The 14,038-nt window shown below is 36.3% G+C and overlaps 1 protein-coding gene across 4 annotated transcripts in view; it reads left to right on the top strand.

Annotated features, from left to right (window-relative positions):
- The window catches only part of ldlrad4a (low density lipoprotein receptor class A domain containing 4a), a 97,282-nt gene that overhangs the window by 48,874 nt on the left and 34,370 nt on the right, over positions 1-14,038 (top strand). For all 4 annotated transcript variants that reach the window (XM_058754017.1, XM_058754019.1, XM_058754018.1 and 1 more), the window contains one exon: positions 2,389-2,526. In XM_058754017.1, the coding sequence (XP_058610000.1) occupies positions 2,389-2,526 (138 nt within the window). The remainder of the gene's footprint in view (positions 1-2,388; positions 2,527-14,038) is intronic.

Below are 14,038 nucleotides of genomic sequence, written 5' to 3'. Positions count from 1 at the left end.
TTAAGTTTGTTTGGGCGTTGTGTAGAGACTGGCGTCTCAAACATGGTGTCTCATTTCCCCTGCTGGTGATCAAATCTGCGATTAATGCCACAGACGAGACAGCGGCCGGAGAACTGCCTGATACAAGCTCGCAGAAATCCTGCTCGCCGTAATGGCTCTGAAGTCAATGTTTTATGGTAGATGTTATGTCATCGGGTGCGGCGTCAGGTCACACATGGTGAGTCTGGGTAGATTAGAGACCCATAAAACTCCATCACAACATCCCTGACCTCTTTTATTCACAGCAGCCTGCCGAACAACTGCCTCATATGTTCCCTTCCTCGGGATCTTTTAAGTGCACCTGACAAACAAAGCTCATTTGTTATTAACTCGAAGGGAGAAATTAAGAAGGCTTTTACAATGAAAGAACATTTTTGTCTTTATTTAATCTTACATTTTATCTTTTCAGTGGTGTTGATGTATTCCTTAAAGAAACAGTTCACTATAAAATGTAAACTGTCATCTTTTACGCACCCTCATGTTGTTCCAAACTCATGTGATTTCACAAAAGGAGATGTTTTGCAGAATATTTGAGCTGCTCTTTTCCATACAACAACAAATAAAAGAACCCACCGTAAAAGTACCATGATTTACAGCTAATAATGACTTAAATTTGAGTCTGTTCCAGTGTTGTTATTAACTAAAACTAAAACTATTAAAAACCATTTTCATTAATTGAAAGCTGAAATAAGAAACAAATATATATATTAGGAAAAAATGAAAATTAGAAAGGTTGTCTTTGCAGCTAACTGAAATAAAATGATTTTACATAGATGTATTACAAATACTAAAACTAAAAATTCAATAAAAAGATTAATGGAAATATATAAAAAATATAAATCAATAAAATGGAGATGGCATATATCAAAATGACTAAAAGTTAAATTAAAACCGAAAATGTAAAAAATAAAGGCTAATTCATATTGTTAAATACTATAACAATATAATTATATAAATAATACTAAAATATTGCTGGTTCATCACATAAAGCATGTAATAAAGACTATAAATTTGTTTAATATTTACATTGCTACAGACTTATCCATTACATTATTTAAAATATTTATTTTAACTTCATTTCTGTCATCAAAAAGTAATTATTTGCTTTGGCATAAAATGAGTTTGAGTTGAAGTATACAATTACTAAAACTAAAAATGAAATAAAAATGATAAATGTTAATATTATTGCAATTTAAAATAACTGCTTTCTATTGTAATATGTTTTAAAATGTAATTTATTCCTGTGATCAAAGCTGTATTTTCAGCATCATTACTCCAGTCTTCAGTGTCACATGATCCTTCAGAAATCATTCTAATATGCTGCTTCAATATTATCAGTTATTATTGGTGCTCAATTAATAATAATGGTTCTTATTATTATCAATGTTGAAAACAGTGTTTGACTAAAATTTTAATTAAAATTAAATTCATATTATTAAATACTATAATATTATAATTATATAAACAATACTAAAATAACACTTGTCTGTTCATCACATAAAACATGTAATATAGTGCACAAGCCATTTTTTGTTTTAAAATGTTTACATTGCTACAGATATATTTGAAAATGATGATATTAATAAAAAACATACACTAGTGTATATTTTATAATTAATTGTCATCAAAAATAATTATCAGTTGTCTGGTTATAGAAACCATATTAGCACACATTTTAGCACACATTCTCCAACGCATTGTGCTTACATTAACAATGTGTTTATGATTCTGAATCGCATCTCACAGAGCCAGACTTCTGACTTTCAGAATAAAGTCTGGTCTACTTTGCTGTTTATTTGGCCAAAGAGCCGGCCATTTAGACAGGAAGAGACTGTCTGACTGACATGTGAAGCAACCAACCGCAGATTGTTTACAGGATGTTTTGGAAACACTAATCTGTAATAGATGATACCACATCAGCAAGCTGAAGAAGTGATTAAAAACCTGGGCACTCTGAATAACATAAATTGTTTGGAAGCCAGCCAATCAGATTGGAGCTTGCGGTTTTAGCCAGCTGTTGCCATTTCTGTGTGCAATATCCATCAGACGGCCCGTGAGCGTTCCATGGGCGTACCGTCTGAGGTTTAGACTAGTCTTAGAGTAACTGGATAGAAATGTTTCACATGCTCTATAAAGTTTTGAAATATCTGTTCATCTCAGCACTCCACCCAAAGCCAAGTTGTAATTGTTATTTTCCTGCATGTGGTGCATTGCATCAACCTGCATATGCTTAATTATTCAGTCTGTCTGGTATGTGATGCCTTCAGTTGTATAATAGTGCCGCATTGTGTCATAACAATCCTAACCATCCACCCTTGAAGACGCATTTCTCTCTTTGTCTTTCTGCAGAGTGCAAGTTCCACTGCACCAATGGCAGATGTCTGAAACTTCTCTCGCTGATTTGCAATCATCTGAATGAATGTGGAGACAACAGTGATGAGGAACACTGTCCTGCTGCTGTACCTCCACCTCCAGACACCATCCAGTGTAAGTCCATCCGCCCACCTCTGTCTCAAAGCCACATCTGCATCTCTGACAGGTGTTATTGCATCAGTGTTGGGGAAGCTACTGTAGAAACTAATTGGCTACAGTCAAGCTACAATTAAGAAAAAGTTTAACCAAATGTTGCTGCATACATAGAAGGGAGTTAGGTCATTTAGTGTCTTTAAAAATTCAATAAATATTAGATTATGTGGTTCACTTAAAAAGTGAACATAAAGGACTGGAACAAATCAAATCTACCCTAATTTATTCACCTGAATTGAAAACCGTGCTAGTGACCGCAGTATTTCAATATTTATTTCACTACAAAAAAAGATTTGGTGAATCAATTTTTCTTTCTTTGAAGCAGTATATTAAGTCCAAACCAGGGTCGGAAATTAACGTGGGCCTGTGGTAAAAATGTCACTAAAATGACCAAAAATGCCCCACAAATTCGAGATAAATGGGCAAAAAAAATTTCTGCATAATTAAACTAAATCTTATTATGGCTGTCGCAATTCAAATGAAATGTGAAAACGGTGAATTTGTGGAAATGCATTTAAATCTGCATTCATTGTATCTGATTGCTTTTACGCATTGTTTTTGCAGCATTGAGCCTTCTAACCAGTCACACACGGTTCTGTTGAGTTTATGAATGTAATGGGCAATCAGAGGTGTTTAGATTAGTCAGCGCTGAAAACACCGAAGTTTTTTGTCGCTCTAACTGACTGAATTCTGCGCGCTTGCGAATTCTCTCATCATAAACAACGAAGAGCTTTATTTTACTATGGAAGCCCGTTTCTGCCACTGAATAAAAAATAAAAATAAATATTTGCGATTGTTTTTTTTTTTTTTCTTCTCAGAATTGCGTAATATAAACTTTTCTCATGTTGCGAGATATAAACTTGTAATTGTGAGAAAACGGTCTCATTATTACAATATCAAGAGCAACAATTAACACAAATGCTTTTTGTCATTATATTGTAGCCATATGAGTTCCTGTTTTATTAAATGTATATATAATTTTAAAAAGCCTGTTGTCATTGGTAACATTTTAAAGTATTCTGATTGATTGACGCAAATGGTTAAATTGAAGTGTTTGACATTAAAGACAACAATCATACAAATAATAAGGTAACTATAAAAAAAATGCCCCTGGTAATCAATTCCAAGGGGCAAATGTTGCTCCTTAATGGAAAAGTTCATTTCTAACCCTGGTCCAAGTGAACCAACTCACTAAAATGAATCAGACTCATGCTATTGGAGAGCAACAGTCTACTGGAGTGTTTGATTAACATCACAATCGGTTGCAAGGCTAGGTGTGCATTATAAATGTGACATAAAAATAGCAATATAACACTTACTTGTTGGGAAAAAAATGTCTTGTTACTGGAAAAGCTGCTCTATTTTGAAAACAGCTGAACTGCTGTTACGCCACTGAAAACTGTAGTTAGGTTTGTGGTGTCGCCCAGATCTCTTTGCTGTGTGTTCTGTGCTGTTGTCTTTGCTGATCCATCCTGTTTTATTGATATATTGTTCAGCATTATGCCACAAAATGCCGTGTGGTGCAGTTATCTTACCACAATTATGGTAGAAACATACTGAGCACAAGTGTGAGAACGATTCTTCTGCTGAGGAATACAGTTCATTAGCATGACTGTAGATGATATTGCAGATATGTTGACTTGGTGCACTAAAACTGAATTTCAGTTGATGTGCGTTAGCTGTTTTATAATGAAACTGGCTTATCCAGTCAGATTTGAGAGTTGGAAGTGTCCATTATTGCTGCAACTAACAACTGTTTAGATAATCGATTCATCTGTCAAGTTTTATTCTGGTTTAATCAAATATCACTCCACAGTTTGCTTGGTGCTTTCCATCAAGCAGTGTACAAATTGAAGTATGTAATGTATAATGTGTGTGCAAACTGTTTTAAAATACAAGCTAAAGGTTGCAATACTAGCAGAAGAGCATTTCAAATAACCAAAGTTACCAAACCACAAACTAAATTTTAGCAAGTCAGAGGTTAAAATGTACTAGAACACACACATTCCCTTCTCTAAACATGTCAACATTCAAGTCTACTAAACATTTTTACTGTGATTTTAAATTAGTTCATATAAAATAACATTATTTGGGTTGCAAGGATCTTTAAACTTAACTGTGTTTAACAACAAATATCGTTTGATTAATATGATTGTGCAGTATGTTTCAAAAAGTATTGAAGTTTAACAAAGACTGCAACATTTAGTCATTCACTTGCTGCAAAGCATTGTTTTAAAAACTGGAAATTCTTTTATTTTAAGAATATAACAATAAAATGTACACTGCTGTTGAAAAGTTTGGGTTCGGTTAGGTTTTTTTGTTTTTGTTTTTGAAATAAGTATTTAGTAGATAAGAAACAAGAAATGATTGTGAAATAATATTATAATTAAAGTAACTTTTATATTTAAATATTGTTTTTAAAATGTGATTTATTTCTGTGATCAAAGCTGAATTTTCAGCATCATTACTCCAGTCATCAGTGTCACATGATCCTTCAGAAATCATTCTTATATGCTGAAAAAATCTCTGATTATTTGCAATGTTAAAAACTTGTTTTTGCTGCTTAATATTTTTATACAAACAGAATTTTCAGTATTCTTTATAAGTAGAAATTTGAACAGCATTTATTTGAAATCTTTTGTAACATACAAAATTCTTTTGATCATTAAAACTCTAAATTTGTTAAAAACTGTTGTTTTATTAGCAGTTATTAGCTGTGTTTGTATGTGGACGCTGTTCGTAGATGAATTTGTGTGTTTTAGCTCTCTCTTCTATCTGCGTACACACACAAATACACACTCTTTCTTGCTTGATGTCAGTCATCTTACAAGGCCAGTTAACATGAAAGCATCCAGACAGATGGTTAACTCAACAAATGTGTTCAAGGTTCATTTTTAGGACTGAGTGGAATTAGTTGTTTTTTATTCAACAGTGCTGTCCACTCCATATTCTATTATGCTTCACTTATTCGCATCGCCTCTGTCATTTATATCTTTGAAAGTCGTCAACTCTATTAGAAAGATGTAGATGAGTTTGTTTCTTCATGGGAACAGATTTGGAAAAATGCAGCATTTCATCACTTGCTCACCAATGGATGCTCTGCAGTGAATGGGTGCCGTCAGAATGAGAGTCCAAACAGCTGATAAAAACATCACAATAATGCACAAGTAATCCACACCACTCCAATCACATCAGTTAATGTCTTGTGAAATGAAAAGTGAAAATTTCACTTTTGTAAACTGTGCTTGATCTGTGCATATTTCTCTCCTGATTCAGATCGACTTTTTCCCTGGAGAAAACGATATGGATTATAGACTCATATCTTAGTTTTGAAGTTAAAATACCTTAATGATGGATTTGTTTCTTATAAACACACATCTTTTCATATTAATCGATGGATTGGAGTGGTGTGGATTATTGTGATGTTTTTATCAGCTGTTTGGACTCTCATTCTGACGGCACCCATTCACTGCAGAGCATCCATTGGTGAGCGAGTGATGTAATGCTACATTTCTCCAAATATGTTCAGAGGAAGAAACAAACTCATCTACATCTTGGATGGCCTGAGGGTGAGTACATTTACAGCAAATGTTTTATTTTTGTGTGAACTGTTCCTTTTAATGATCTTGTTTAATTTCGTTTGAACTAGAACAATTAAAGTGGTTCTTTCGTTTGTTTTACAAAGCTTTCTACCCATTTTTTTTTTTTTTTTTTTACAGCTCAGCTTTTATTGGCCATGTCTATTTCCTCCCTCTTTCTCCTTCCCGAGGAGCCATCTCTTCATGAACACTCCCCACGTTAGGGTTGCTCGGTTTTGTGTGCTTTATTTAACATGCTTTTTTCTATTTTTTCCCTGCTGTCTGCTGAACAAGGGCCACTCTTTACCGATGGAACAAGTCCAACTGCTGCACTTAAAATATTTAGCAGTCTGGGCCACATGTTAATGAAAGCGTCTGCGGCTGGCTGCTATTTTAGAGACACCTGTGTGCGCCGTGATTGAATTTTCAGAGGCTGAGGAGTGCTGATTTTCGTGTCGAGAAAGAGACAGCGAGCGAGAGAGACGCAGAGGAGGCAAAACGAGAGATGGGAGGGGGGAAGCAAAAATGATTTCAATTCTAATGGCCACGGCGGTAGCGTAGCGTTCTCTCAGACAGATGGATCATGAATATGGTCTAGACGCTTGGTGTCTGGGTGAGTCAGGGGGGCCCTGTACGAGAGGGGTCTTCACACTACCCCACCCCCACAACACGCACACACACGCACACACACACACAGACACACACACACACACTGTGAGTGGAGAAAATGAAAGCGTTTTTAGGCAGAAAATAAATGTTTGTTATCATACGCTCATCAGACAGACAGGTGAAGGAGGTGACTCTCAATATCACATGGGTTTTGGGTTCACTGAAGAGCCAGACGATATAAAATGGTTGTTAAACAACGTCATTGTTAAACATTTTCTCACCCTCATGTCATTCTAAACTTTCTTTATTCTCAGAAAGATATTCACACACTCACACACACACACATATAATATTTTATATATATATATATATATATATATATATATATATATATATATATATATATATATATATATATATAATATTATTATTATTTATTATTTTTTTTTAATATATAATATAATAGTTTTATATAATATATTTTTCTTTTATATGTATATATTTTTTTTTGTAAATTTATTTTAATTATTTTTGGGGTGAACTATCACTTTACTTACCCTTTAATTATTACACAGACATATGGAATAAATATTTTAATATTTTTGAAAAAAAAAAAAGCTCACCAAGCAATTTATTTCTGTGATCAAATCTGAATTTTCAGCATCACTATGCAGTCTTCAGAGTCACATGATCCTTCAGAAATCATTCTCATATGATGATTTGCTGCTCAAGAATTATTTATTATTATCTTGATGTGGAAACTGATACACTAACCATTCAAAAGTTAAGATTTAAAAAATAAAAAAATATTTTAAAAAGTAAGATTTAAAAAATAAAAAAATATATTTTATTCTTCAAGGACGCATTAAATTGAAAGTTACAGTAAAGGCATTTATATATTTGTTACAAAAATGTTACAAGTTTTCACAAAAATATCAAGTAGCAAACACTGTTTTCAACATTGATAATAATAAGAACCATTATTATTAATTGAGCACCAATAATAACTGATAATATTGAAGCAGCATATTAGAATGATTTCTGAAGGATCATGTGACACTGAAGACTGGAGTAATGATGCTGAAAATACAGCTTTGATCACAGGAATAAATTACATTTTAAAACATATTACAATAGAAAGCAGTTATTTTAAATTGCAATAATATTTCATATTAAAATTTTTACTGCATTTTTGAACAAATAAATGCAGTCTTGGTGAGCGAAAGAGACTTCTGTCAAAAACATGAAAAATCATAATTATTCCAAACTTTTGAACCGTAGTGTTGGTGTCATATGACAAGTTTCCACCATCAAATAAAAACAGACAGACGGTCAGTGAGTGCATACGATCCACAAAAATGTGTGTAAATGCTAATTATTGACTGATGGAGGACTTGGGACAGAGATAAATGTGTGTGTGTGTCTGTGTGAGAGAGGGTGAAAGGTGCTGACGGCTGCTGAGGTGGAAAATCTACAGTGACTCAATTTGTCCGGGTGCTTTTCCTGCTCAACATGACCTTCCCACAGAACTATGTGTGTGATATTGACATACTCATTACACACTGCCAGTTTATCTGCGGTTGGATTCCAGTGGTGATGTGTGTTTGGGGTTAGAGGTCACTGTCACGGGGCTTTAGAGAGTGGCTATGTTCCAATTCATCGTACACTGGAAATATCAAACGTATGTCACAATACGGAAGAAAAGATCTGTTGCTACTTCCATTACATCGCAACTTTGAGGCTGGCAAAGTTAGTGTTAACTAATGTCGTTTAACTAATGTCACAATTTTGTAACTTATAATATGCATTGGCATAGTTAGCACACTCAAAAGTATGTACATTCCCATAAGAAGAAAGTATATACAAGTACCTGTAGTTCAACATGTCGTCAAAGCAGGTGAATAGGATGCAGCTGGTGTCTGGAGATAGTTTGATCTCGCCTCTGGCTTCACTTCTGAACACATTTATTGTCATACCTAATTTCTGTTTAATAGCAATTAGGATCTGTTAAGATTTATAGAGTTTCTAGAATATTTCATTGTTCATATGGTTATATTTAGTCCATTTACTAAATAGTTGCCAAGCAATGTGTGTTTATCAGCAATTTACAATGGATTACAATGCAAATCATCCAATCATACCCTGGTGAAAAAAAAGTCTGTTAATTGAACTGAATATGCACTTGTAGTGTACTTCAAATCTTAAAATAATATTAATGAAATAAAAGACAGCTTAAAGACAGAGACACTTTCATCACTATGTAACACACTATGTAAAACGTTTTACATTTTAAATCATGTTTTAATAATCTTTTGTTGTGCTTTATTTGAAGACATATTTATTTTGATTTGTTGACTACAATACTAAAGCGCATGTGAAGTACTTTATACATTTTAACTGTATTGTGTTATTTAATATTACTTTTAAAGTAAATATACAGTGGGTACGGAAAGTATTCAGACCCCCTTAAATTTTTCACTCTTTGTTATATTGCAGCCATTTGCTAAAATCATTTAAGTTCATTTTTTTTTCCTCAATGTACACACAGCACCCCATATTGACAGAAAAACACAGAATTGTTGACATTTTTGCAGATTTATTAAAAAAGAAAAACTGAAATATCACATGGTCCTAAGTATTCAGACCCTTTGCTCAGTATTTAGTAGAATCACCCTTTTGATCTAATACAGCCATGAGTCTTTTTGGGAAAGATGCAACAAGTTTTTCACACCTGGATTTGGGGATCCTCTGCCATTCCTCCTTGCAGATCCTCTCCAGTTCTGTCAGGTTGGATGGTAAACGTTGGTGGACAGCCATTTTTAGGTCTCTCCAGAGATGCTCAATTGGGTTTAAGTCAGGGCTCTGGCTGGGCCATTCAAGAACAGTCACGGAGTTGTTGTGAAGCCACTCCTTCGTTATTTTAGCTGTGTGCTTAGGGTCATTGTCTTGTTGGAAGGTAAACCTTCGGCCCAGTCTGAGGTCCTGAGCACTCTGGAGAAGGTTTTCGTCCAGGATATCCCTGTACTTGGCCGCATTCATCTTTCCCTCGATTGCAACCAGTCGTCCTGTCCCTGCAGCTGAAAAACACCCCCACAGCATGATGCTGCCACCACCATGCTTCACTGTTGGGACTGTATTGGACAGGTGATGAGCAGTGCCTGGTTTTCTCCACACATACCGCTTAGAATTAAGGCCAAAAAGCAGAGAATCTTATTTCTCACCATCTTGGAGTCCTCCATGCGGGCTTTCATGTGTCTTGCACTGAGGAGAGGCTTCCGTTGGGCCACTCTGCCATAAAGCCCCGACTGGTGGAGGGCTGCAGTGATGGTTGACTTTCTACAACTTTCTCCCATCTCCCGACTGCATCTCTGGAGCTCAGCCACAGTGATCTTTGGGTTCTTCTTTACCTCTCTCACCAAGGCTCTTCTCCCCCGATAGCTCAGTTTGGCCGGACGGCCAGCTCTAGGAAGGGTTCTGGTCGTCCCAAACGTCTTCCATTTAAGGATTATGGAGGCCACTGTGCTCTTAGGAACCTTAAGTGCAGCAGAAATTTTTTTGTAACCTTGGCCAGATCTGTGCCTTGCCACAATTCTGTCTCTGAGCTCTTCAGGCAGTTCCTTTGACCTCATGATTCTCATTTGCTCTGACATGCACTGTGAGCTGTAAGGTCTTATATAGACAGGTGTGTGGCTTTCCTAATCAAGTCCAATCAGTATAATCAAACACAGCTGGACTCAAATGAAGGTGTAGAACCATCTCAAGGATGATCAGAAGAAATGGACAGCACCTGAGTTAAATATATGAGTGTCACAGCAAAGGGTCTGAATACTTAGGACCATGTGATATTTCAGTTTTTCTTTTTTAATAAATCTGCAAAAATGTCAACAATTCTGTGTTTTTCTGTCAATATGGGGTGCTGTGTGTACATTGAGGAAAAAAATGAACTTAAACGATTTTAGCAAATGGCTGCAATATAACAAAGAGTGAAAAATTTAAGGGGGTCTGAATACTTTCCGTACCCACTGTATTTTAAATTGCTTACAAATATATAATTACAACTATATTAGACATGAAAGACATTTTAATTTTTAACAGAAATGACATTAAAGTATATCTTATTTTTTAGTACTGTTAGTACAATCGGCAGTACAATTTAACCATATTTCAAAATCAATAGAAGTAATTATGAAATTACATATAAAGATGTATGTAAGTCCTACTTAAGTGGGTCAGAAACACTCTAAGTTTAGCTAATTACATTTGGTATAATATAAACTGTAATACATTTTCATTTAATTGCAATTAAGTGTCTAAAACATTACATGCAGTTTTCACTTAAAGGCTTAATTCACCCCAAAATGAAAATTATGTCATTAATTACTCACCTTCACGTCGTTCCAGCGTGCACATGAACGTAATCGGCGTAATCAGCGTTGTTTACGCTTAGGGGAAAGTGTGCGTATGCGTTGTAATACTCTCCAATATGGCGGAAGACTTGGGGGAGAAGAATTGGTGAATAATGTCGTTATTTTTGTTTTCTTTGCGCACAAAAAAGTATTTTTGTAGCTTCGCAAAATTGAATTTGGGCCACTGATGTCACAATGGACTGTTTTACCGACGTCCTTACCACATTTCTTAATGCTTTAAAATAGCATTATTTCTGTAATACAGTGGGGCAAAAAAGTATTTAGTCAGCCACCAATTGTGCAAGTTCTCCCACTTAAAAAGATGAGAGAGGCCTGTAATTTTCATCATAGGTATACCTCAACTATGAGAGACAAAATGAGAAAAAAAATCCTGAAAATCACATTGTAGGATTTTTAAAGAATTAATTGGTAAATTCCTTGGTAAAATAAGTATTTGGCCACCTACAAACAAGCAAGATTTCTGGCTCTCACAGACCTGTAACTTTTTCTTTAAGAGGCTCCTCTGTCCTCCACTCGTTACCTGTATTAATGGCATCTGTTTGAACTTGTTATCAGTATAAAAGACACCTGTCCACAACCTCAAACAGTCCAACTCCAAACTCCACCATGGCCAAGACCAAAGAGCTGTCAAAGGACACCAGAAACAAAATTGTAGACCTGCACCAGGCTGGGAAGACTGAATCTGCAATAGGTAAGCAGCTTGGTGTGAAGAAATCAACTGTGGGAGCAATTATTAGAAAATGGAAGACATACAAGTCCACTGATAATCTCCCTCGAGCTGGGGCTCCACGCAAGATCTCACCCCGTGGGGTCAAAATGATCACAAGAACTGTGAGCAAAAATCCCAGAACCACACGGGGGGACCTAGTGAATGACCTGCAGAGAGCTGGGACCAAAGTAACAAAGGCTACCATCAGTAACACACTGCGCCGCCAGGGACTCAAATCCTGCAGTGCCAGACGTGTCCCCCTGCTTAAGCCAGTACATGTCCGGCCTGTCTGAAGTTGGCTAGAGAGCATTTGGATGATCCAGAAGAGGATTGGGAGAATCAGATGAAACCAAAATATAACTTTTTGGTAAAAACTCAACTTGTCGTGTTTGGAGGAGAAAGAATGCTGAGTTGCATCCAAGGAACACCATACCTACTGTGAAGCATGGGGGTGGAAACATCATGCTTTGGGGCTGTTTTTCTGCAAAGGGACCAGGACGACTGATCCTTGTAAACGAAAGAATGAATTGGGCCATGTATTGTGAGATTTTGAGTGAAAACCTCCTTCCATCAGCAAGGGCATTGAAGATGAAACGTGGCTGGGTCTTTCAGCATGACAATGATCCCAAACACACCGCCCGGGCAACGAAGGAGTGGCTTCGTAAGAAGCATTTCAAGGTCCTGGAGTGGCCTAGCCAGTCTCCAGATCTCAACCCCATCGAAAATTTTTGGAGGGTGTTGAAAGTCCGTGTTGCCCAGCGACAGCCCCAAAACATTACTGCTCTAGAGATCTGCATGGAGGAATGGGCCAAAATACCAGCAACAGTGTGTGAAGACTTACAGAAAACATTTGACCTCTGTCATTGCCAACAAAGGGTATATAACAAAGTATTGAGATTAAATTTTGTTATTGACCAAATACTTATTTTCCACCATAATTTGCAAATAAATTCTTTATAAATCCTACAATGTGATTTTCTGGATTTTTTTTTTCTCATTTTGACTCTCATAGTTGAGGTATACCTATGATGAAAATTACAGGCCTCTCTCATCTTTTTAAGTGGGAGAACTTGCACAATTGATGGCTGACTAAATACTTTTTTGCCCCACTGTAAGTACTCATTTTAAAAATACAATACAGTGTACTTTTTCACAAGGGTAATATAGAGTTAGAACTGTTTTAACACACATAAACTCCAATTAACAATCTGCTGTGTCATTAGCTGAACTGTTTTTAACACAACACTATGTCTTAATGCAGCGCTCATGTCGTAAGATTCTGAAAAAACAACACAGTGATCAAAGACATCCATCTACTGCATGTGTAAGTGCACTAATAATTGAAAACTAACGCAGATGGAACACAAGAATGTGCCCTGTGTGAGCTGAGGAGAGCATCTGTGGACAATTTTCCATAATGTATGATCAGTCTTTACTGTATTATCCTATAGGGAACTTTGGGAGGTGGAAATATCCTGACTGATGGTGTGGTGCATGGACGCACAAAAAGAATCAAAGCATCAGGTCTGTCTGTGGGATGTAATTGGAGTGAATTGAAAAGCACTGTCACTGTGTTCTGTCTGTCTGCTGCGCGCAAACAAACACTCATATCCTGACCCATGCAGCCTGCGGAGAGCAAGAGGATTTGTGTGCTTTAGAAAGAATAATCCTAAAATATAAGACAATATGAGACACACAGAACACAAGGGAAGCTAAAACCACATTATAAAATCAAATCCTTGTCTGTTGCATTTGCAGTCTCTTAAATGTAGGGACAGGTTCAGAAAAATATTGCGAGATGATGTTTCATGTCGCTGGCGTTCAAGATGTCTGCCTGTTGTTTGTCAGTCCGGTGGAGCCGGCCCTTAAATATTTTTCTGCTCCCTCCCTCTGGCAGTTGTGCGCAGAGTGTGTTCATGTGTTTGGGGAAGGAAGTGAGAGTGGTGATGGTGAAGTGCACACTACCTCCCTCTCTCTCTCTCTCTCTCTCTCTCTCTCTCTCTCTGCAGCAAACCCCAAAACAGTCAGAGACACCGCATCAGCAACAGGAGGGACGGCAGACTGCAGATACTTGGTTTTAAAGCTAGAGTCTGCCTCGAAACCTCCGCTTTTGGGTTTAGCATGTGACTGTTTGGAAGTTATCTAATCTC

The sequence above is a fragment of the Onychostoma macrolepis genome, chromosome 19 (assembly GCF_012432095.1).
Source record: "Onychostoma macrolepis isolate SWU-2019 chromosome 19, ASM1243209v1, whole genome shotgun sequence".
In the NCBI taxonomy this organism is placed as follows: domain Eukaryota; kingdom Metazoa; phylum Chordata; class Actinopteri; order Cypriniformes; family Cyprinidae; genus Onychostoma; species Onychostoma macrolepis.
The sequence above is the reverse complement of the archived record's forward strand: the minus strand, read 5'-3'. Positions and strand labels throughout refer to the sequence as shown.